This window comes from Haematobia irritans, chromosome 1 (assembly GCF_050003625.1).
Source record: "Haematobia irritans isolate KBUSLIRL chromosome 1, ASM5000362v1, whole genome shotgun sequence".
Classification (NCBI taxonomy): domain Eukaryota; kingdom Metazoa; phylum Arthropoda; class Insecta; order Diptera; family Muscidae; genus Haematobia; species Haematobia irritans.
The window spans coordinates 65,338,589-65,365,086 of NC_134397.1; the positions used below are offsets into that span (position 1 = coordinate 65,338,589).

Genomic DNA, 26,498 nt, shown 5'->3' on the forward strand with positions numbered 1-26,498 from the left:
TCAATTCTGGCTCCCTACGTACCGTGCAATGGTCCATTCGATTCGTATTTGTAGACTTACCTACACATACCTTTTTTGTCTAATATATACCATGTATGGACTAACTCACAATTTAGAAAACGATTTAAGATACCACAACCCAAGTAATTCGATTGTGGATGACAGTCTTACGTAGAAGTTTCTACGCTATCCATGGTGGAGGGTACATACGATTCGGCCTGGCCGAACTTGCGGCCTATATACTTGTTCTTGTTTAGTTTTCTTGCTTTCGTGTCGTTAACATTGAAAATTTAATCAGATGGCAAACAAATTGGGGCATTAGAGGGTTAAGACGGAAAAATTAAAACTCCTGAAAAAGTTTTTTTCCAAAGAAAAAAATAAAACTCCAAAAAAGAATATTATTTTCTGAAGGAAAAAATAAAACTCATAAAATGAGTTTTATTTATAACCTTTTATTTTTACGTTGAAAAATAATCGTTAACTTTAGAGTTGGGAGCGTTTTTTAATACCACCATAGATTCTAAAGAGATATGAATCTATTGGTATATGACAGTATAGGTCTCCGTTGACTCTAGCATGAAGAGTTTTTGAGTTTAAATTTTCTGGACAACAGTTATTTACGGTCCCTGAAATAAACTGATTTTGACTAGGGTTCATATTTTAATTTATGAACATCAGGAAGGTACCAAATGTGCGGGGGGTACCTCAAATAGCATCGAAAAAGTACAAAAGTGTTAACTTTATCAAACATGTCGTGTATTAATTTCACAAAAAATTCGGTAAATATCGTATTAAGAACATCACGATAGTAGAGTTGATCCACGAAGTGGTGGATATGGGAACATTGGCGATAAATCGATTTTCGACTCAAAAATAGATTTTTTTGAAATTTGAAAATTTTAATTTCTAAAAAATTATGAAGTAAAGTTTTAAAAAGAGTCAATTAGGGAGTATTTGGTGTTAAGAACATCAAGATTGTAGAATTTATTCCCATTCCCCTGGTAGTGGATATGCGAACATTGGAAATAAGTCGATTTTCGGCTCAAAAATGGATTTTTTTAAATTTGAAATTTTTGATTTCTACAAAAGTTTAAAGTAAAGTTTTAAAAAGAGTCCAGAGAGAATAAAAATACAAGAGAACGAAAAGCGCTCTTCTACAAAAACAACAAATGTCAATCGTACAGATGTCGCACAATGTCTGTAGCTTTGGTATTACCGACGTTGGGGTCGAAGCGCTGTTTTGATAAAATAAAGGCATCGGCAGTTATAATTTCAAATTGTCTGCCAAAAAATTTAATAGAATGAAAAGATTTATATAAAAGAACATTTGTTATTACAAAGTTGGTTCTGAATCCTATTTTCCTTACGTTCCGTAAAGCCGGCAGAGAACTAAACTGCGTGACGCCGACGCAAACTGTATGATATTTAAGATAAGCGCCGATAAAAACTGCATGATAGAGAAATGTTCCTCATGACTGCCACCTACTGAAGCAGTTTCGCTTCACAGTTTCGTCCTCTTGTCTTTTTATTCTCTCTGAAGAGTCAATTTGGGAGTATGTCAGATGTCGGTATTTTATAATAAAAGACAAAAATATTTCCGAAATTTTGAAAATATGAATATTAAGCAAAATTAATTTGTTTTATATAAGAAAATATTGATATTTGTTGTTATAATAATTTTTTTAATTTTATTTATTAAAAATTAGTCTCAAATTGTAATAATACAAAACTAAAGTAGAAACTAAACATAAAAAATAAAATAAAAGAATAATTGTCATTAATTTGAAAAGGAAAAAAACTCTTATAAGTAGACAGCATTTAAAATGCCGACAATTTGTTTATGATTAAAAAATATTAAGCAAAAATATATGGATGTTTCCATGTTTTTTGTTGTTTTGTTTTTGTCGATGATGTTAAATAAAATCTTAGGAAATACTAAACGAAATTGCAAAAAATCAAAACAATAATAATTAATTAAACTTTTTGTTTGCGTTAATGTGGAAAATGCAATGCACAAATAGATAATAGAGGCGAGATAAAAAAAACATAAAGTGAGACAATAGACAATTGCGGAAATCAACATATAAGAAAAATTACAGTTTTTTTGTTAACTTTTTTTGCTTGTTTTCTTTTAAAGAGAGGTAGTGAGGAGAAGAACCAAGGAATTGGTTTTAAACTAAACTCAAAAATAGAAAAGAGAAATAGAGAGTAAATTAAATTAGGTTAGAAGATTAGAGTACAATTATTATTTTAAGATTTAAGAATTCTTTAAATACAATGGTGTTTGACGCCTTTTTGCTTTGTTGTTTTTGGGGTTTGTTTGTTCTTGTTATTAATTAATAATATAATAATAATATAAGTATGTATATATAATATATATAACTATAAATATAATTTAAAGTAATTATTATTATTTTTTTTTGTTTTATTACTTTCTCGATTTGATTTCTTTTTCTCGTTTTAATGTTAATAATAATTATTATTAATTATAAATGATTTAGTAGGGTTGGTTTTGTTTCTCATTTTGTTTTCGTATATATATAAAGTACTTTTTCATTCGCTTTCGGTTACAATTTCTAATGTGTATATAATATTGTTTTCTTTCGTTTCTATATTTTCATTTCATAATAGGTTTCTTTCAATAATATCTATAATGTATATATATAAATATTTATATAACTTATTTTGTTTGTCTATTTCTTTGCTGTTATGGGAGTTCCTTTAGTTGTGTTTTTTGTTTTTGTTTTCGTTTTACTTAAAGTAATCAATAATATGAATGAATATATTTATACTGAAATAATAAAAACAAAGAATTTTTCATGTTGTTTTTCTCTTCTTCTCTTTGTTTTAAGAAATCATTTTTAACAGAAATCAGTGGTGCTGCTTTAATCAGTTACCCTTAGTGGCTTCCTTGGCAGCCATAATGAGTGGAGTCAAACTGGCCAAGGGGCGGGCCAATTTTAAGAATGGATGCTGTAAATAAACAATAAAATTGGTGAATAATATGGTAATATATTATGAAAAAATTGATTACAATCTCTCTTTAAAATGTATCATAGGTCATAGGAACAAATTGGCGATTAACTAACTTAGTCACATTATTTTATTCAGTCTATGGGCGGCAGATATATATATTTTGTTCCAAAAAAAATTTACAAATTTTTAGAACCATTTACACGCAAACCATATATTTCAAATCAAAAAATTTATTGCAAAGTATTACCCTGTGTTAAATTTCAATAAAATAGGTAAATACATGAAGGTATTGTTAAAAGTTTGTTCTAAAGGCATTATGCTGACATAAGGTCTAAGGCAGTCAGCCGTTGTCGTAGAGAACTCAAGGTTCTCACTGAACAGCAGGGTGCTGAGTACTGGGGCACTGTGGGATAATAGGAAATGAGGAAGCGGATGTGCTGGCTAAGGAGAGCGCTCGTGCACACAAACAAAAAATTTCTGATTCAATCACGAAATTAATTGATTCAATTAATTTTTTTAATTGAAATGTCTTCAATCATGAAAATAATAGTATCAATCACAGTTTTAATTGGTCATAGAAAAAATTCTTGATTAAAAAATTAATAGATTTCATTAGCAAATTTCAATTAATTTTTTAATTGATTCAAATTTAATTGTTGTTGTTTGCAAAACTCAATTAATTTTTTAATTAAAAATGGTAACTATTTTCAATTACTTCCTGAATTGCTTAGACTTTTTATTATGATTAACAATTGATTGTTTGAAATACATTTTTAATAAAAAATTAAAAAAAAAATCATCACTTTTTTAACTGACTTAGTCTTCCGAATTTGGTTAAAAAGTTAATTGTATCAATTAATTTTTTAATTAAAAGTTTTAAAATTTTCAATCATTGACTTAATTAACTGAATGTTTCAAACTTGATTAAAAAGTTAATTGAATTAATTAATTGAAAAAAATTTCAACTTCAATTAGCATTTTCAATTGGAAATATTTTGGTGATATTTTTTCTGTGTGGAAATTAATTGATTCAATTAATTTTTTTAATTGAAATGCCTTCAATCATGAAAATAATAGTATCAATCACAGTTTTATTTGGCCATAGAAAAAATTCTTGATTAAAAATTTAATTGGTTTCTTTAGCAAATTTCAATTAATTTTTAATTGATCAATTAAAAATTTAATTGATGTTGTTTGCAAAACTCAATTAATTTTTTAATTAAAAATGGTAACTATTTTCAATTACTTCCTGAATTTCCTTAGAGTTTTTATTATGATTAACAATTGATTGTTTGAAATACATTTTTAATTAAAAATTTAAAAAAAAATTCATCACTTTTTAACTGACTTAGTCTTCCGAATTTGATTAAAAAGTTAATTGTATCAATTAATTTTTTAATTAAAAGTTTTGAAATTTTCAAACATTGACTTAATGTTAATGTTTCTATCTTGATTAAAAAATTAATTGTATCAATAAATTTATTAATTGAAAAAATTGTCAACTTCAATTAGCATTTTCAAAAGGAAATATTTTGGTGATATTTTTTCTGTGTGGAAATTAATCGATCCAATTAAGTTTTAATTGAAATGTGTTCAATCATGAAAATGATAGTATCAATCACAGTTTTAGTTGGGCATAGGAAAAATTCTTGATTAAAAAATTAATAGATTTCATTAGCAAATTTCAATTAATTTTTTAATTGATTCAATTAAAAATTTAAGTGATGTTTGCAAAACTCAATTAATTTTTTAATTAAAAATGGTAACTATTTTCAATTACTTTCTGAATTGCTAAGAGTTTTTATTATGATTAACAATTGATTGTTTGAAATACATTTTTAATTAAAAATTTAAAAAAAAATTCATCACTTTTTAACTGACTTAGTCTTCCGAATTTGATTAAAAAGTTAATTGTATCAATTAATTTTTTAATTAAAAGCTTTAAAATTTTCAATCATTGACTTAATTAATTTAATGTTTCTATCTTGATTAAAAAGTTAATTGTATCAATAAATTTATTAATTGAAAAAATTTTCAACTTCAATTAACTTTTTAATTGCAAATATTTGGTGATATTTTTTTTGTGTGGAAATTAATTGAAACAATTAATTTTTTAATTGATATGTCTTCAATCATGAAAATGATAGTATCAATCACAGTTTTAATTGGGCATAGAAAAAATTCTTGATTAAAAAATTAATAGATTTCATTAGCAAATTTCAATTAATTTTTTAATTGATTCAACTAAAAATTTAATTGATGTTGTTTGCAAAACTCAATTAATTTTTTTAATTAAAAAAGGTAACTATTTTCCATTACATACAATTTTTTTCTGATTCAATCACGAAATTGATTAATCCAATTAATTTTTTAATTGAAATGTCTTCAATCACAGAAATGATAGTATCAATTAAAAAATTAATTGATCCAATTAAAAAAGTAATTGATACTATTAATTTTTGTGATTGACTTTTGTTTCAATAAAAAAAAATTTTGATTCAATTAAATTTTCAATTGAATATTTTTCAAAACTCAATTAAAATTTTAATTGGAAATTTTTTCGTGACATTTTTTTCTGTATACTTTCTGAATTGGCTTAGAGTTTTTATTAGGATTAACCAGGGCTGTGGAGCCGGAGTCGGAGTCGGAGTCTGAAGATTTTGTTGGAGTCGGAGTCGGAGTCGTAAAAATTTTGCTCTACTCCGACTCCGGCTAAACCAAATTTTTTAAAACACTTCACATTTTTGTAACTAAGCAAGTTTTTGCGCATATTAGTTTCCATTGCGTTATTCATTCGATCAATGTACAGCATGATTGTAAATGAAAATCAACTTCCAATTACGGCTATCTTTTTATATTTCTTAGAATGTTAGACTAGCAGATGGGCTGGATCGATCCATTTTAATGCCCATATCAATTTATTTGAAATATTTCGAACAATCGATATTATTTTTATTTTAAGGCCATGAATGTGGAATATTGACAGAAAATTTTGTCAAAATGTTGTTTCTATAAAAAAGTTTGGTCAAAATGTTATTTCTATAGCAAATTTTATCAAAATTTTATTTCTATAAAAAATTTATTCAAAATTTTATTACTATAGAAATATTTCTTTACTATAGAAAATTTAGTCAAAATTTTATTCCTATAGAAAATTTCGCAAAATTTTGTTTGTTACACAAAAATGTTTTCAAAATTTTATTTCTATAAAAATTTAGGTCAAAATGTTATTTCTATAGAAAATTTTGCCAAAATTTTATGGTAATAGATTTTTTATTAGAAAATTTGGTCAAAATTTTATTTCTATAGAAAATTTTGTCAAAATTTTATTTCTATAGAAAATTTAGTCAAAATTTTGTTTCTGTAGAATATTTTGCAGAATTTTATTTACTACACAAAAATTTTTCTAAAATTGTATTTTTATTGATAATTTTTTAAAAAATTTTATTTCTATAAGAAAAAATTGTCAAATCTTATTTCTATAGCAAATTTTCTCAATTTTTTTTTCTTACTGATGCTCACTGATACTCACTCCTATAAAAAATGTATTCAAAATTTTATTACTATAGAAATATTTCTTTTTATATAAAATTTAATCAAAATTTTGTTTCTATAGAATTTTTTGCAAAATTTTATTATATATAGAAATATATATAGAAAATTTTGCAAAATGTTGTTTGCTACTCAATCTTTTTTAATTTTGCCAAATTTTATTTTTATAAAAATTTTATTCAAAATTTTATTTCTATATATTTGGTCAAAATTTTATTTCTATAGAAAATTTAGTCAAAATTTTGTTGCTGTAGAAAATTTTGCAAAATTTTATTTCTATATAAAATTTTGCAAAATTTTATTTCTATATAAAATTTTGCAAAATTTTATTTCTATATAAAATTTTGCAAAATATTATTTACTAGACAAAATTTTTTCCAAAATTGTATTCAGTGAGCATACAATTTTGGAACAATTGCTGCTAAAGGTGAGTATTAAGTTCGAGTTTAGCCGCTAAAATCGCTAAAGTGAAAACTAAATCAGTAAGAAAAATACATGAAATTATACGTATTTGTTGCAAATTTTATTAGAACTTGATGGGGAATAGCCCAGAGCAAATTTTCACAAAGTTTGTATTCCTTAAAATGGATTATTAAAGAAAAGTAATCGTGAAAAAATGACGTTTTTAGCGGCTAAACTCGAACTTAATACCCACCTTAAGTCGAAAACTTGTAGAAATGACTAAAATTTTCAATTTTTTCAATGAATGAATCATAAATGCATTTTTGCGAAATTGTCAAAACAATTATAAATATTTCCCAAATATTGCCCGAGTTTTGTAGAAGTCTGATTTGAGATTGTATCAAAATGTAGATCTAAATACAAGGTTGTGCAGAGTATATTATAATCGGCCCGCCCGACTTTAGACTTTCCTTGCATTTTTATTTTTCGTTAAATTTGTGTTATGGGAGGTAACACAATTTTAACGTTAGATTTAAATTTTAAGTACATAGATTTTGTAGAAGTATATACAATTTTGTCTAAATCGATTCAGATTCAAATTCATGCATATGGAAATATAAAGCTTTATATAGCTCGCAACAAATTTAAAGGATTTGAGATAGTATCAATAATTTTTGTCCACAAATACATATACTGTTGGTATCTTCTCATATTATGATGGGTATTTATATCATTATTTTATTTATTCAACATTGGCCTAAATTTGAAATATAGAGTTCAATTGGCATCTAATGTGAAATTAAGACCTTTTTTTGCACACATAAATAAATTCGATACTTTATATCGATCCACTTACGGTACCCCAACAATAGAACTACAAATTAGTGGTATTAAAATGAGATTTAGTTATATTACCCGGAGTCGACTCCGGAATCGGAGTCGAGCTGATGAAACATGCTGGAGTCGGAGTCGGAGTCGAGCAAAATTGGCTCGACTCCACAGCCCTGGGATTAACAATTGATTGTTTGAAATACATTTTTAATTAAAATTTAAAAAAAAAGTCATCACCTTTTTTAACTGACTTAGTCTTCCGAATTTGATTAAAAAGTTAATTGTATCAATTAATTTTTTAATTAAAAGTTTTACAATTTTCAATCATTGACTTAATTAACTGAATGTTTCAAACTTGATTAAAAAGTTAATTGTATTAATTAATTGAAAAAAATTTCAACTTCAATTAACTTTTTAATTGGAAATATTTTGGTGATATTTTTTCTGGGTGGAAATTATTTGATCCAATTAATTTTTTAATTAAAAGTTTTAAAATTTTCAATCATTGACTTAATTAACTGAATGTTTCAAACTTGATTAAAAAGTTAATTGTATTAATTAATTGAAAAAATTTTCAATTAGCATTTTCAATTGGAAATATTTTGGTGATATTTTTTCTGTGTGGAAATTAATTGATTCAATTAATTTTTTTAATTGAAATGTCTTCAATCATGAAAATAATAGTGTCAATCACAGTTTTAATTGGTCATAGAAAAAATTCTTGATTAAAAATTTAATTGGTTTCTTTAGCAAATTTCAATTAATTTTTTAATTGATTCAATTAAAAATTTAATTGATGTTGTTTGCAAAACTCAATTAATTTTTTAATTAAAAATGGTAACTATTTTCCAATACTTTCTGAATTGGCTTAGAGTTTTTATTAGGATTAACAATTGATTGTTTGAAATACAGTTTTAATTAAAAATTAAAAAAGTCATCACCTTTTTTAACTGGCTTAGTCTTCCGAATTTGATTAAAAAGTTAATTGTATCAATTAATTTTTTAATTAAAAGTTTTAAAATTTTCAATCATTGACTTAATTAACTGAATGTTTCAAACTTGATTAAAAAGTTAATTGTATTAATTAATTGAAAAAAATTTCAACTTCAATTAACTTTTTAATTGGAAATATTTTGGTGATATTTTTTCTGTGTGAAACGAATAATATCCCCACAGACGTTTTTCCTCCACTATCTTCTTATCATTGCAGACTCGTACCACTTCCAGTGGCAGTGTCCAGCATAATCCTCAGGTGGTGATTCTGAGTAGATTGACATATATTTTATGGTTTCTAAAATCAATATTTGTCGTAGGCCCATTTTTTGCAGATCAAATGTATTATACCAATATGCGATTTAGGATGTACAAAATATTTACACGACTAGATTTGTTATAGAATAATGTGAAACTTACCTTCAGCAACTCCATTGCACTTGCTCGCCGATCAACTTCTACTTCTAGGCATTGATCGAGAAAGTCTTGAAATACTGTTGAGAGTTTTTCTTTTTCTTTAATTTCAGGTTTGCCATTAGTAGCAATGAGGTACAAGGCTTTCAACGGATTTTCATTAAGATAAGGTGGTTCACCCTCAACCATTTCAATGGCCATAATACCTAGAGACCATAAATCCACCTAGAATATTGGAAGAGAAGGTAATCGCATTAGAAAATTGTAATTTTGGATATTTCAAAATATGGCAACAATAGGAGACAAATAAACAGGGGGTATTAAGAAAACAAGAGAACGAAACTGTCAAGCGAAACTGCGTCAGGAGGTGGCGTCATGAGGAAAATTCCTCTAATATCATGCAGTTTTTGTCGACGCTTCTCTCAAATATCATACAGTTTGCGTCGGCGTCACCCAGTTCAGTTCTCTGCCGGCTTTATGAAACGTAAGGAAAATATGATTTAGAACCTACTTTGTAATAATAAATGTCCTTTTATATAAATCTTTTCATTCTATTAAATTTTTTGGCAGACAATTTGAAATTATAACTGCCGATGCCTTTATAAACAAATTATCATAACAGAGCTTCGACCGCAACGTCGGTAATACCAAATCTGTAGGCATTGTGCGACATCTATACGGTTGACAATTGTTGTTTTTGTAGAAGAGAAGTTTTTGTCCTCTTGCTTTTCTTAATACTCTCTGAAATAAAATCACACTCTACTCACCTTGGGTCCATATTGTTTCCTCGTCACAACTTCGGGGGCCATCCAATATGGTGTACCCACCATTGTAGTACGTTTCGATTGTTCCGGTGATATTTGCGCACAAAAGCCGAAATCAGTCAATTTAACAGAACCATCCAAACCCAATAGAATATTATCACTTTTAATGTCACGATGTATAACCTGATTCGAGTGTAAAAACTCCAGAGCTTGCAACACTTCACGGCATACGGCAGCAATTTGTCCCTCATCCATACAAGTTTCGGTCACAACATCGGTTAGTGATCCACCTGGTAGGTATTCCATAACAACCCACAACTCTTCCGAGACCAAATAACTGTCTAGATAATTTACCACATTGGGATGTTTATTTTCTCGCATCACAAGTATCTCATTTATGATCAGTTCTTTTTTGGGCTGTTGCGATAGATTCATTTGTTTGATGGCCACTTCCATGCCGGTGGAAGATTCAATGGCTGTGTATACAGTACCCGATGCTCCTTGGCCGATCTTTTCCATTTTCGTGTATTTACGATTAGGATCACCCACCGAGACAATGGTACGTAGTTTTTCCAATATTTCCTCATCGGACATTTTCTTCTTTTTCGCAGCTCCAGATCGTTGTTGTGTAGTTGTTGTTGTTGTAGTAGTGGGAGCCGCTGTTGCTGTGGAAATTGGCGATGCCACTGCTGCCGATCCAGCTGTTAGATTATTTGTATCATTTGCATACAAATCTGTTTTGGGAATTGGCGTTGAAGCCGGAGCAATAATGGTATCATGATACAAGGCATCCGGTGTAGCCGGTGTTATGGTTGTTATTGTCGATACCGGTACAGCGGCAGCAGCAGCAGCAACCGCCGCAACACCATCATTAACATCCATTACCATTATTGGATGTTGTTGTTGGTGCAGTGATGTGGCCGCCGTAGGTGTGGGTAGAGGCGGTGATGGTATTGTCACCGAATCAATATACGACGACGATGAGGAAGGACAATATATGGGTGGTAATGTGGACATATCATCATGATACGATGGGAACGATGAAAAGGAGGAAGCAGAAGAATCATGATTAGTTGTTGTCGTTGTGGCATTGCAATCGATAAATTGTATTTGATTACTACTAGTACTAGGTGTAGCACCCACAGTCGTCGTAGTTGTGATAGTAGTACAAGTCATTAGTAGAAGATTAGTAGTAGTAGTGGTAGCAGTCGAGGGGTCAGTTTCTAAAGCTGTGTTTAGATCAGCCTCAAATCCTGCTGCTTCTTATAACAATATTAATGAAATGTGTAGAAGTAGTAGTAGCAGTAAAGTTAGCATTGGCAGGATATTTTGTTTAGTTTTTTTTTTTTTTTTAGTTTTGATTGAGTTTGGTTTATTTGTTTGCATTGGTTAGCATTAATTAATTAAAAAAATTAGTAATAAATAATAACAAAAAAAATATTTATTTATGTTAGAAAAGTAAGTATTAGCTTTATATATGAAAGTTAATTATTGTTTGTAGTTTTAAGTGTTCGAATAAAATGAAATTTATGTATATGTGGTAGACCAACACACAAAAGATGCAATTTATTGTATCCCATTTTATATGATGGACTCAGGGAAAGCATTTCCACGAGTCTATGAGGTTCCTTTTACAGTGCCATTATGGGTATATTTTTCAGTATTTTAAACACATTAACGATTAGCGTTTATACCATACTTGGCCCATTTGAGGTTAAAAATCATTTGAATCATTTATTGTCCATATATTTTATATACCCACCACCATAGAATGGGGATGGGGGTATAATAAGTTTGTCATTCCGTTTGTAACACATTGAAATAGCGGTTTCCCTCGATATCTCTCTTGATCAGGGAGAAATTCTAAGACAATATAACCATGTCCGTTGTAACAGTTTTTAACACGTTCGCTGCCGCAGTATGTTAAAAAAAATTACCAGTGTGCCAAATGTGTTTTTTTGTTTAAAAGTGTATGTGACCCCGAGAACCTTGGGGTAGTTTGTGGTCGGAATTATTTCGCCGTCGACTCTGACATTCAACTGTCTGCGTACTTCCGCCGTCCATGTAGTGAATAGTGTTGCTGAGGATTTCGTGGGAGATATCCTCAAATTTCTTGCAGTGAAATAACTGGTAAGGTCAATGGGCCGGATGCCATATTGTACAATCGTCCGCATATGATACAATCTCGACGCCGTCAGGAGGGGAACAGTGCCGGATATATCACCCCACCCTGGGGAACTCCCTGTTAAACTCTACGGGGGTTTGACTTCCTGTCCCTAAATTCCACATACGACTGGCGTCCGCACAGATAATTCAGAACCCAACGCTTGGTTCCTGCCGGTAGGGACGTATTCTCGATGTCCTCGAATAGTGTGGCCATGTCCGTCTTTCTGTCTGTCGGTTGTAATCACGCTACAGCTTTCAATAATGGCGCTATTGTCCTGTAATTTGGCACAGATACGATTTTGTTTGAAGACAGGTCAAGTTCGAAGATAGCCTATATCGGTCCAGGTTTTGATATAGTCCCCATATAAACCGACTTGGGGGCTTGGGCTTCTAGAAACCGTATTTTCTATCCGATTTGTCTGACAGATCTCCCAATTTTACTTCTTGGGCTTCTAGAAACCGTATTTTCAATCCTGAAATTTGAAATCTAGAGGTATTTTATGACCACAAATAGGGGTGCCAAAAATTGGTATATCCGTGCATGTTTTGTTATAGCAGCCCCCACATAGACCGGTCTCCCGATCTTACTTCTTGGGCTTCGAGAAACTATACTTTCTATCCGCTTTACCTGAAATTTGAAATCTCGAGGTATTTTATGACCACAAATAGGGGTGCCGAAAATGTGTGTATCGGTCCATGTTTTGTTATAGCCCCCACATAGACCAATCTCCCGATTTTACTTCTTGGGCTTCGAGAAACCATAGTTTCTATCCCCTTTCCCTGAAATTGGAAATCTAGAGGTATTTTATGACCACAAATAGGGGTGCAGAATATGGTGTGTATCGATATATGGTTTGTTATATCACGAATATAGACCGATCTCCCGATATTACTTCGTAGTTTTTATCCAATTTGCCTAAAATTTGAAATCTACAGATTTGGTAGGACCATAAATAGGTTTTTAGAAATTGGGGTGTATCTGTCCATGTTTTGGTATATCCCCCACATATACCGATCTCCCGAGTTTACTTGTTGGGCTTCTAGAAACCCTAGTTTTTATCCAATTTCAATGAAATTTGAAATCTAGAGGTTCCTTAGGACCATAAATAGGTGTTCCGAATATATTGTGCATCTGTGTACAGATTTTAATATATCCCCCTTATAAAACCGCCATCCAATTTGGGGTCTATATTATGTAAGTTTTTCAGAACCACAATTAGGTGTGTTTAATTTGGTGTGTATCGACCTCCATATAGACCGAATTCACTTCTTGATGGTATAGGAGGCGCACTGATCATAAAAATTGCTTGAAACTGAGAGTAAAATTTCCAGATTTTACTTCATCCAATCAGTTGAATAATGGTTGTAAAAATCTACAGATTTTAGATTTCAAATAAAGACGTTACTTAATCATTTTCTTGCACACTTACACGAGATGTTATGATTCCTTTAAAACTCAAACAAAAATGCTTGTTATAAATCCAGAATCTGATCTAGTCTTCATCTGTAGAATCTTTAAATTTATCTTCGGGAAGCGTACTGGTTGAACTGAACCCTCTGAAATTCTATATATTATCAAGTAACCCGCTACTACGAAGAGTTTTCAAAGGAAACTATTACATTTGATTCATGGTGGTGGGTATTTAATATTCGGCCCGGCCGAACACTGCTGTTTATTCTTTTTTTTTTAATTTGCATCTAATGTGTGTCTCACTTCTCCCATACCCAGATAGTATAACACAAAAGAAAGACCAAACAAAATTATCTACTAATATCCAATATAGAATATCCATTGACTTACTCGCATTATTTTTATTTTTATCCAGTGTTGAGCCTGCCGCTACCGCATGTGTTGGTGTCTTGAATTGAGGTTGAGCCACATTATTGTGTTGCGGCGTGGTTGGTGTGGTCGCAGGAGCCGCCGTGGGCGGTGGTAAAATGGGCGTAACTGCAGGTTGTGGAACATCTTCAATGGGTCGTGTATAAATCGATTTCGTACGTTCTGGCCGTGAGGCAATAGGTGGCGGTGGTGGTTGTGGTGTACCCAGTATATCATCTTCATTTGCCGATGAATGTTGAGAGGATGATGAGGCGGTATTACCACCAAAATTATATGAATGCGATTGACTAATTGTAGCATGTTGTTGAGGTGATTGATGATGTAGGCCCGCCGTATGAACAGATTGTTGTTGTTGATGATGGTGTGACTGTTGTTGCGCCTGTTGCTGATGCTGATGATGATGATGGTGAACAGGTGTATGATGATTACCAATTAAACCGCTCGAAGAAACTAGACCACCAGAACTATTTAAACCACCGGCACTACTGGAATTCGAACCACCGCTGCCACCTCCTCCTCCACCAATATTCAGACTTCCGATATTGACACCAATTAAATTGCCACCGCTATTGGAGCCATGAAGTTCACTATCAGTTGGTGTACTGCTGGGACTACTGCTGCTTACTCGACTCAAAGAAGACCCTGTGGCAAAAAACAAAAGCAATATTTATTATATGCTATATATCCTGAGTTAGAAATCACTTACCCGAATGTGTTGTTATGGCATTTGTCATGTATTTAGAACTAGGCCTCTGTTTGGTGGTATTATCGAACCACTTGAGCACATCCAATACAGCTTGAGGATTTTTTTTCTGTTCTTGTTTGCTTATATTTGAGTTCATAAGCAAACGTGCCCAGGCTTCCGGCATACCCTAAAATTAAATGAATCACAAACAGTAGCAATGAGTATTGGTTAATGTTCGTTTATCGAGGCGAGCAGGTCTTTTTGCATTCATTTGTTTTGGTTAACGAACGAAAAAAAAAAACAAAACTCTATAAACAATGGTAAGAAATGATCGTTGTAAGAGAGCGTCGTAGTTGGTGACAACGTCGCCGTTTAACGACTCTCGGAAAAAGCATAAAAATCACTACATATTGCCCTAAAATGTGTATATGAAAACGCATATTTCGGTCTTATGTCTAATTGGCTACTTTCTATTGCCATATATGGATTTGAGGGGAAATGAATAAATATTACAATGCACAGTGGTTAAATTATGAGATGATAACTAATACTCAACAAATGTATAAAATCTTCAAATGCTAGAATCATTTTTAAACATGGAATGGAACATCATAGAATTTATCTGCTGTTAATATAAATCCTTAGGGTTTCACATATAATTCTAATTCAGATCACAGAAAAGGATTCTAGAAAATTTAAATTTTAAAAGTTTTTCACTGTACATGAAAAAAAGTTCGACGTAATTAATGCATCTAATTTATTTATAATTAATATTACTTCAATCACGGAACTAATAATATCAATAACTGACATCAATTAAAAACATAATTGACCAAAATAAAAAATATTATTAACTCAATATATGTAGATTATATTAATTGTACCAATTAATTTTTTATTTAAAGATTTATTTTCAAATTCAATAAAGATATTATGGGAAAAATATTGGCGATATTTTGTCCGATGAAAATACAATAAATTTTAATGATCGGCTTCTTCTTCATCAATTTTTCTAAGAAAATTCGTCTATCGCCAAATTTTTATAAGAAAAATCGCCTATCAGCAAATTTTCTAAGAAAATTCGACTATCAACAAATTTTCTAAGAAAATTCGACTATCACTAAATTTTTCTACAAATTTTCTAAGAAACTTCGCCTATCAAGAAAATTGGCCTATTAGAAAATTCTGATAGGTGATCACCAATTTTCCAAGAAAATTCGCCTATCACCAAATTTTCTAAGAAAATTCGTCTATCACCAATTTTTTTAAAGAAAATTCGCCTATCACCAATTTTTCTAAGAAAATTCGTCTATCAACAAATTTTTATAAGAAAATTCGCCTATCAACAAATTTTCTAAGAAAATTCGACTATCAACAAATTTTCTAAGAAAATTCGACTATCACTAAATTTTTCTACAAATTTTCTAAGAAACTTCGCCTATCAAGAAAATTCGTCTATCACCAAATTTTCCAAGAAAATTCACCTATCATCTAAGAAAATTCGTCTATCACCAATTTTTCTAAGAAAATTCGCCTATCACTAAAGTTTCTAAGAAAATTCGCCTATCATTAAAGTTTCTAAGAAAATTCGCCTATCAACAAATTTTCTAAGAAAATTCGCCTATCAACAAATTTTCTAAGAAAATTCGCCTATCAACAAATTTTCTAATAAAAATTCGCCTATCACCAAATTTTCTAAGAAAATTCGCCTATCAACAAATTTTCTAAGAAAATTCGCCTATCAACAAATTTTATAAGAAAATTCGCCTATTACCAAATTTTATAAGAAAATTCGCCTATCAACAAATTTTTATAAGAAAATTCGGCTATCACCAAATTTTCTAAGAAAATTCGCCTATCACCAAATTTGCTAAGAAAATTCGCCTATTAACAAATTTTCTAAGAAAATTCGCCTATCACCAAATTTTCTAAGAAAATTCACCTATCAATAAATTTTCTAAGAAAATTCACCTATCAACAAATTTTTATAAGAAAATTTGCCTATCAACAAATTTTCTAAGAAAATTCGCCTATCAACAAATTTTTTAAGAAAATTCACCTATCACCAAATTTTCTAATAAAAATTCGCCTATCAACAAATTTTCTAATAAAAATTCGCCTATCAACAAATTTTCTAATAAAAATTCGCCTATCACCAAATTTTCTAAGAAAATTAGCTTATCAACAAATTTTCTAAGAAAATTCGTCTATCACCAAATTTTCTAAGAAAATTCGTCTATTACCAAATTTTCTAAAAAAATTGGCCTATCTTCAAATTTTCTAAGCAAAATCGCCTATCTCCAAATTTTCTAAGAAAATTCGCCTATTACCAAATTTTCTAAGAAAATTCGCCTATCACCAAATTTTCTAAGAAAATTCACCTATCACCACTTTTTCCAAGAAAATTCGCCTATGACCAATTTTTCTAAGAAAATTCGCCTATTATCAAATTTTCTAAGAAAATTCGCCTATCAACAATTTTTCTAAGAAAATTCGCCTATCACCAAATTTTCTAAGAAAATTTGCCTACCACGAAATTTTGTAAGAAATGCGCCATGAAGTTTTACCCCCGACATAAATATAAGCAACTCTTGTCTTTATCAACTTGTCGTTTATTTCAGAAAAATACAGGGTAATTTCATGACTGAGATACAAATTTAGTAACATTTAAAAAGGCAACCTTCGATTTCAGAAAAGTCGATTAATCGACTTTTAAAAAATTTTGAGTTGAGGGTAAATCGGATTTCTGTACGAGCTGATACTGATAACTTTTAAAATAAATTATATACCCCATGTTTGTATATTCGGAATCGCAAATCGCAAGAATTTATTTTTCTTATAAATATTTATTTTTTTTATAAACACTGCTAAGTCGAAAACTCGTAAAACTGATTATAATTTACCTATACTCTAATTCCTATGTATCGACCGATACATCATAAATGCAGATTCGCAAAATTTTATGTAATGGTTTTTCGATATTTTTTACTAACATTATGCTCCGTCCCGGCCTAAAAGTCTAAAAATATTGTCCAAATCGGTTCACATTTAAATATTTGTTGTTCCCGCCCAGCTTTACTTACATGTTTAAATTAAAAACTATATCTAGTTGTTCATCATTATACCCTGCGCCACACTGTGGAACAGGGTATTATAAGTTAGTGCATATGTTTGTAACACCCAGAAGGAGACGAGATAGACACATGGTGTTTTTGGCAATAATGCTCAGGGTGGGTCCCTGAGTCGATATAACCATGTCCGTCTGTCCGTCCGTCCGTCTGTCTGTGAACACATTTTTGTGATCAAAGTCTAGGTCGCAATTTAAGTCCAATCGCCTTCAAATTTGGCACATGTTCCTAATTTGGGTCAGAATAGAACCCTATTGATTTTGGAAGAAATCGGTTCAGATTTAGATATAGCTCCCATATATATCTTTCGCCCGATATACACTAATATGGACCTAGCAGCCAGAGTTTTATACCGATTTGCTTGAAATTTTGTAGAAACATAACACTTAGTCGTATAGTCAAGTGTGCAAAATTTGATTGAAATCGGTTCAGATTTAGATATAGCTCCCATATATATCTTTCGCCCGATATGGACTTAAATGGCCCCAGAAGCCAGATTTTTTGCCGAATTTGGTTGAAATTTTGCACTAGGAGTACAATTTGTAGTATAGTCAAGTGTGCAAAAATTGATTGAAATCGGTTCAGATTTAGATATAGCTCCTATATATATCTTTCGCCCGATATGAACTAATATGGTCCTAAAAGCCAGAGTTTTGGCCCAATTTGGTTGAAATTTTGCACAGGGAGTAGATTTAGCATTGTAGCTATGCGTGCCAAATTTGGTTGAAATCGATGCAGATTTAGATATAGCTCCCATATATATCTTTCGCCCGATATGGACTAATATGGTCCTAAAAGCCAGAGTTTTGGCCCAATTTGGTTGAAATTTTGCACTAGGAGTACAATTAGTAGTGCAGTTAAGTGTGCAAAATTTGATTGAAATCGGGTCATATTTAGATATAGCTCCCATATATATCTTTCGCCCGATATGGACTAATATGGTTCTAATAGCCAGAGTTTTGGCCCAATTTGGTTGAAATTTTGCACAGGAAGTAGATGTAGCATTGTAGCTATGTGTGCCAAATTTGATTGAAATCGGTTCAGATTTATATATAGCTAATATATATAACTTTCGCCCGATTTACACTCATATGACCACAGAGGCCAATTTTTTACTCCGATTTAGTTGAAATTTTGCACAGGGAGTAGAACTAGCATTGTAGCTATGCGTGCCCAATTTGGTTGAAATCGGTTCAGATTTAGATATAGCTCCCATATATATGTTTTTCTGATTTCGACAAAAATGGTCAAAATACCAACATTTTTCTTGTAAAATCACCACTGCTTAGTCGAAAAGTTGTAAAAATGACTCTAATTTTCCTTAACTTCTAATACTATATATCGAGCGATATATCATAAATAAACTTTTGCGAAGTTTCCTTAAAATTGCTTCAGATTTAAATGTTTCCCATATTTTTTTACTAACATTGTGTTCCACCCTAGTGCATTAGCCGACTTAAATTTTGAGTCTATAGATTTTGTAGAAGTCTATCAAATTCTGTCCAGATCGAGTGATATTTAAATGTAAGTATTTGGGACAAACCTTTATATATAGCACCCAACACATTTGACGGATGTGATATCGACAATTTAGTTCTACAAAATGTTGCAGGGTATAATATAGTCGGCCCCGCCCGACTTTAGACTTTACTTACTTGTTTTATTTTAATATTATGCAATATTTTCCGTATTTTTGCCTACAGTTTGATGTTTTCCTTTTTATTTCCACTATATCAATTGACTTCGCCAAAACCGTTTTCAAGATTTTAATAGAATTCAAGGACAGTCACACTCATTTTAACATCTATCCTTATATTTATATGTATAATCACAAAGAGTATTAAAGGAATAAATCGAATCGAATTTGAAATCTATTTACACTATGAATATCATAAATATTGGGAAACACATACGAATATTTGTTTTTACAAATGGGACACAAAACACAAAACTTTAATATATAAAGTAGGCTAGGTGAAAAATGATTAATTAATAATACATAATTGTTGAGTCGATGATCTCCCAGAGGAATACAGATATTTCGTTTTTTTGCGGTTTTTATCTATAGAAAATTTTCATTGTTGTTGTTTTTTTTATTTCAGCTTAAAACCATACATTGACTAATCTACAAGTGTAGCTTAACCAACAGAGGAAAAGAAAAATTTTATTTCTATAGAATATTTTTATTTCTATAGAAAATTTTATTTCTATAGCAAATTTTGTCAAAAATACAAAATTTTGTCAACATTTTACTTCTATAGAAAATTTTGTCAAAATTTTATTTCTATAGCAAATTTTGTGAAAATTTTATTTCTATAGAAAATTTTGTCAAAATTTTATTTCTACAGAACATTTTTTCAACATTTTGTTTCTACAGAAAATTTTGTGAACATTTTATTTCTATAAAAAATGTTGGCAGAATTTTATTTCTGTAGAAAATTTTGTCAAAATTTTATTTCTATAAAAAATTTTATCAGAATTTTATTTCTATAAAAAATTGTGTCAAAATTTGATTTCTATAGAATATTTTGTCAACATTTTATTTCTATAAAAAATTTTGTCAAAATTGTATTTCTATAGAAAATTTTGTCAAAATTGTATTTCTATAATTTTGTCTAAATTTTATTTTTATAAAAAATTGTGTCAAAATTTTATTTCTACAGAAAATTTTGTCAAAATTTTATTTCTATAGAAAATTTTTGTCAAAATTTTATTTCTATAGAAAATTTTGTCAACATTTTATTACTATAAAAAATGTTGTCAAAATTTTATTTCTACAGAAAATTTTGTCAAAATTTTATTTCTATAGAAATTTTTTGTCAAAATTTTATTTCTATAGAAAATTTTGTCAACATTTTATTACTATAAAAAATGTTGTTAAAATTGTATTTCTATAAAAATTTTTGTCAAAATTTTATTTCTATAGAAAATTTTATAAAAATTTTATTTCTATAGAAAATTTTGTCTAAATTTTATTTCTATAGAAAATTTTGTCTAAATTTTATTTTTATAAAAAAATTTGTCAAAATTTTATTTCTATAAAAAATTTTGTCAAAATTTTATTTCTATAGAAAATTTTGTCTAAATTTTATTTCTATAGAAAATTTTGTCTAAATTTTATTTTTTAAAAATATTTTTGAGTGTTGTTGACCTATTTTATGTTTATTCTGATTATTAATTTTCTTCGGCTTGAGGTCATAGAAACAATCGATTATTGATTTGTTTTAATATTTATTTCCAATATTTCGGTTAGTGCCACTAACCATCTTCTGGGATTTTGTATGTGAGTTCGTGTGATGCTGTTCGTTCTGCAAGCCACCGTACACTATTTTTATTTTTATAAAAAATTTTGTCAAAATTTTATTTCTATAGAAAATTTTGTCAAAATTTTATTTCTATAGAAAATTTTGTCAAAATTTTATTTCTATAGAAAATTTTGTCAAAATTTTATTGCTATAGAAAATTTTGTCAAAATTTTATTTCTGTTCAAAATTTGTGAACTACCTCTTGTTTGGAGAGGAATAATTTGAAAAATCTACCTAAATATCAAGAATTCTACCTTCCAAACAGAAAAAATTTTACCATTTTACCAACTGTGGCAACGTGAACTGAGTCTGTAAATTTGATAAGATTGGTTGTACAACTAATCTCATTACCATTCGAATAACTTCAAATTAGTTTTATAATGGATGATAACCCGCCGCCGAGTACATAAAGCCGCCAGAGTCAAAAATTTAGTGTCAGCCGCCGGCGGCTTCATTGTCTGATTGCATAATAAAGGCTTTAGATTTCAATATTTCCACTAATTGTTTATTAACATTTTGTTCCTCCCCAGGTCATTAGCCGATTTAAATTTGATGTCTAGAGATTTTCTAAGAAGTCTAAAAAAATTTTTGCAAATCGGCTTAGATTTAAATAAAATATGGGAACATGGATTTTTTATAACTCTCAACAAATTTGAAGGATTTGAGATGATATCGATCGATATATATCTACAATGTGTTGTAGGCAATGCCCGACTTTAGACTTTCCTTAATTGTTATGGACCTATATAAACCAATATGACTGATTAAGTATTTGCAACTGAAAAAAAAACTGAGGAAACTCCTGCCTCAGAGTAATATGTCATTTTCTACTTTACGTAGCTTTTTGGCATGGCTGTCGTTGATTTGTGAAAAACGTTCAATTGGCAGTAGTAGCAGACGTGTCGATAAGTTACGTTCTTTTACATGGTTGTTAGAGATCGTATGGAATTTGTTCTTCCAAGAAAAGCTCGTTAATATTTTGCCTTAATTTGAGAATAATTTTGATTTTTGAGAAATATATTGTTTTCATTGTGTCCTAGATAATTTTTTTATTTGTTTCAGCGAAAGTAAAAAAGATGCAATCGAGTTTAGAAAAATTCAGATTTTTTTCGGAAAAAAATGTACAGCTTTCCCTTTTTCAGAAGACGTTTTGTTGTTTTAGTATTTAATTTTTTTGCTGTGTCTACTGAAAATTTTCTTTGAGTGTTCGAATCGGTAACACTTCGTGTCAGCTACATTGTATATCATTTATTTTCTAAATGTAAATTTTTTGTAGATATAAAGAAGTATTATAGGTCGACTACGAATTTAAAATATAAAATATATGGTAGATATCAACACATGTTAGGTGGGTGGCAAGGTAAATATCCTATTTTCATATATAAGGACAGAATGAATTGTAATCTAGGATTAGAGTTCTAAACATTTATTATAATTTAAATCTAAAACATTAAATACATTAAATGTATGTGGTGGTCACATTTAAATGCTTTCAAAAGCATGAATACTAAATAAAGCACATCTAAAAGCCAACTATATATTTATCGCATATGAAATGTTTCTATTTTAGTGTAGTGAAACAGTGTTTATGGGAGTGTAAAAAAAAATTATATTTCCATTATGAAACCTTACATCATAAATGAGAAATCGAAACTAAACTAAAACATTGAATTAAAACTGAAACTTCTACGCTAACCAAGGAAACATTTTTTGTTTGTGACGGTAAGAGAAGATGGTGTAGACAGTGTGTAAGGTATTACAAGTACCAAATACTTACTTTCATTGGCAGCTTGAATTTGAATTTGTTCGAAAGATAAAAGTAGTAGAGAAAAGTTGTTTGAAAAAAAGAAAAAAAAAACACAAAAATAATATACAAATAACAAGAAAGAAATATCCTTTGATCTTGTTTTGGAATGTTTATAATTTGGTTTGAATGATTTGATTGGTTTGGTGTGAACAGCAATCTTTTTAACAAAAACTTAACAAAACTTACAATGGAGAGAATATTGCAAAAGAGGCTGTGTTTTCCCTTTAAGGGCATTCAAAATTTGTGAAAGTTTTCTTTCGTTTGTAGACAAATTTAAAAGCGAAAAATATTCACAGTGGCAAAAAACGGATTTCTTTTTTTGCAAACAAAAAAAATATTTTTGCACAAAATAATTATAGTAAAAAGCCACAACAGTCATACCGTAAAAAACAGAACTTAATTTAGTCAATGCAAAATATTTATGAGTTTCTGCATTACACTTATAAAAAGTGGAATTTTATGAAAAATTAATATTATACACAGAAAAAAATGTTTCTAAAATAATCACAATTTTTCAATTGAAATTGCTTCAATCATGAAAATGTTAATATCAGTCACAGAAATAATTAGAAATAAAAAAAAAACAAATATTATTTATTTATTTACAATTATTTTACATTTAAATGAAATTATTTTCTTGTAATTTTGTAAGAGTTTATAAAATTTAAAGAGTGATTTTTTAGCTATTGTATTTTGTGACAACACTGATTTAAACAGCTGGCGCAGGTTACGTGTTTTGTTTCTTTGTTTTTTGATTAAAAAAACTGTTTGTAACTTTAAATTCTTTTTAATAATTGTAATTCTGTGTAACTAAAAATTATTCTGTGTGTATATAAAAAAAAAAATATAACGATTCCTCTTGCATCTATTGTCACTATACATTTTCCTCGGCAATACGATTGGTGTAGTTTTATGGATTTGTAATTATGGATAAAATTTTGAAAATTTTGGTAGTCTTTCTACAATTGCAAAATTTGGAAAAGACGACTTAAAACTATTTCCATAACCGCGAACCCAATTTAAATTTGGGAATCACAATTTATTTTATTGATTAATAAGAGAGATGTATTTAACATATATCTACGACATTTTTACTACATGCCAAAAACGTCGAAATTCATGTATATAAAAAAAAAACAGACCAAGAAAATGGTTACATAGGAATATCCAGACTTCCCAAGCTTTTTGATATTGTTAAGTTTGAGATATAACCATAAAGACAAGAGAAATTGTTTTTGTTAAAAAGTTTCAATTATATGTTTTGAGAACTAGTTGGATTCAAACATTTATCTGTTTCTATTCGAAATTTTCCAATTTACTATTTACTTCCTTTCTTAAATATGTATGAAAGCGCCTTCGAAAAAATAAAAACAAAAATAATTCGAAATAAAAAAGTAAGGGTTTCTGGCATTTCCTATGTTTAATACAGTCATATGAAATTTCTGGTTCATAGCATAGGTCAGGTATATTTAAGAACTTTGATATTGTCGTTAATAGTAAGCTACCGTAGCGGATCCTATTAAAGTTTATAAACTCCACTCTATTCTAGATTATTTTTTTAAATTTTATTGTTCAAAAACAAAAGATTTATTCGAATTGGCTACCTTTGGCACGAATGATGGTCTTCAAGCGGCCGACAAAGCCAAAACCGGCTACATGAATGTGGCTCTGGCCCATTCCCGGAGAAGCGCCGTCTTGACATGATCGACATTTTTTGTTTATCTGCTTAGGGCTTAAATATTGGCTTTAGAACATTTTCCCGATAATATTCGGTATTTCTTTTGACCCCAATACACGGTTGCCACAGTTGGTAGAATTCTACCACAAATGGTAGATTTTTTACTGTTTCGTAGAATGCTTCTCCAACAAAGAGGTTCTTCACAAATTTTCTATAGAAATACAATTTTGACAAAATTTTCAATAGAAATAAAATTTTGACAAAATTTTCTATAGAAATAAAATTTGGACAAAATTTTCTATAGAAATAAAATTTTGACAACATTTTCTATAGAAATACAATTTTGACAACATTTTCTATAGAAATAAAATTTTGATAAAATTTTTTATAGAAATAAAATTTTGATAAAATTTTTTATAGAAATAAAATGTTGACATTTTCTATAGAAATAAAATTTTGACAAAATTTTCTATAGAAATAAAATTTTGACAACATTTTCTATAGAAATAAAATTTTGACAACATTTTCTATAGAAATAAAATTTTGATAAAATTTTTTATAGAAATAAAATGTTGACATTTTCTATAGAAATAAAATTTTGACAAAATTTTCTATAGGAATAAAATTTTGACAAAATTTTCTATAGAAATAAAATTTTGACAAAATTTTTCTATAGAAATAAAATTTTGACAAAATTTTCTATAGAAATAAAATGTTGATAGAATTTTCTATAGAAATAAAATTTTGACAAATTTTTCTATAGAAATTAAATTTTGACAAAATTTTCTATAGAAAGAAAGTTTTAACACAATTTTCTATAGCAATAAAATTTTGACAAGATTTTCTATAGAAAAAAAAATTGACAAAAAGTTTCTATAGAAATAAAATTTTGACAAATTTTCTATAGAAATAAAATTTTGACAAAATTTTCTATAGATATAAAATGTTGACAAAATTTTCTATAGAAATAAAATTTTGACAAAATTTTCTATATAAATAAAATTTTGACAGAATTTTCTATATAAATAAAATTTTGACAAAATTTTCTATAGAAATAAAATTTTGACAACATTTTCTATAGAAATAAAATTTTGATAAAATTTTTTATAGAAATAAAATGTTGACATTTTCTATAGAAATAAAATTTTGACAAAATTTTCTATAGGAATAAAATTTTGACAAAATTTTCTAAGAAATAAAATTTTGACAAAATTTTTCTATAGAAATAAAATTTTGACAAAATTTTCTATAGAAATAAAATGTTGATAGAATTTTCTATAGAAATAAAATTTTGACAAATTTTTCTATAGAAATTAAATTTTGACAAAATTTTCTATAGAAAGAAAGTTTTAACACAATTTTCTATAGCAATAAAATTTTGACAAGATTTTCTATAGAAAAAAAAATTGACAAAAAGTTTCTATAGAAATAAAATTTTGACAAATTTTCTATAGAAATAAAATTTTGACAAAATTTTCTATAGATATAAAATGTTGACAAAATTTTCTATAGAAATAAAATTTTGACAAAATTTTCTACATAAATAAAATTTTGACAGAATTTTCTATATAAATAAAATTTTGACAAAATTTTCTATAGAAATAAAATTTTGACAAATTTTTCTATAGAAATAAAATTTTGACAAAATTTTCTATAGAAAGTTTTAACACAATTTTCTATAGCAATAAAATTTTGACAAGATTTTCTATAGAAAAAAAAATTGACAAAAAGTTTCTATAGAAATAAAATTTTGACAAATTTTCTATAGAAATAAAATTTTGACATTTTCTATAGATATAAAATGTTGACAAAATTTTCTATAGAAATAAAATTTTTATAAAATTTTTCTATAGAAATAAAATTTTGACAGAATTTTCTATATAAATAAAATTTTGACACAATTTTCTATAGAAATAAAATTTTTACAAAATTGTTCTATAGAAATAAAATTTTTACA

At 28.6% G+C, this 26,498-nt stretch overlaps 1 protein-coding gene across 2 annotated transcripts in view; it reads right to left on the minus strand.

Annotated features, from left to right (window-relative positions):
• Window positions 1-1,661: 1,661 nt before the first annotated feature.
• Window positions 1,662-26,498, minus strand: part of Pak (serine/threonine-protein kinase PAK 3-like protein) — an 87,101-nt gene continuing 62,264 nt past the window's right edge. For both annotated transcript variants that reach the window (XM_075290622.1, XM_075290623.1), the window contains exons 4-8: window positions 14,645-14,810; window positions 13,900-14,580; window positions 9,936-10,666; window positions 9,175-9,393; window positions 1,662-2,973 (exon numbers count right to left, since the gene is read on the minus strand). In XM_075290622.1, coding sequence (XP_075146737.1) covers window positions 2,890-2,973; window positions 9,175-9,393; window positions 9,936-10,666; window positions 13,900-14,580; window positions 14,645-14,810 — 1,881 coding nt within the window. In that variant the 3' untranslated portion in view covers window positions 1,662-2,889. The remainder of the gene's footprint in view (window positions 2,974-9,174; window positions 9,394-9,935; window positions 10,667-13,899; window positions 14,581-14,644; window positions 14,811-26,498) is intronic.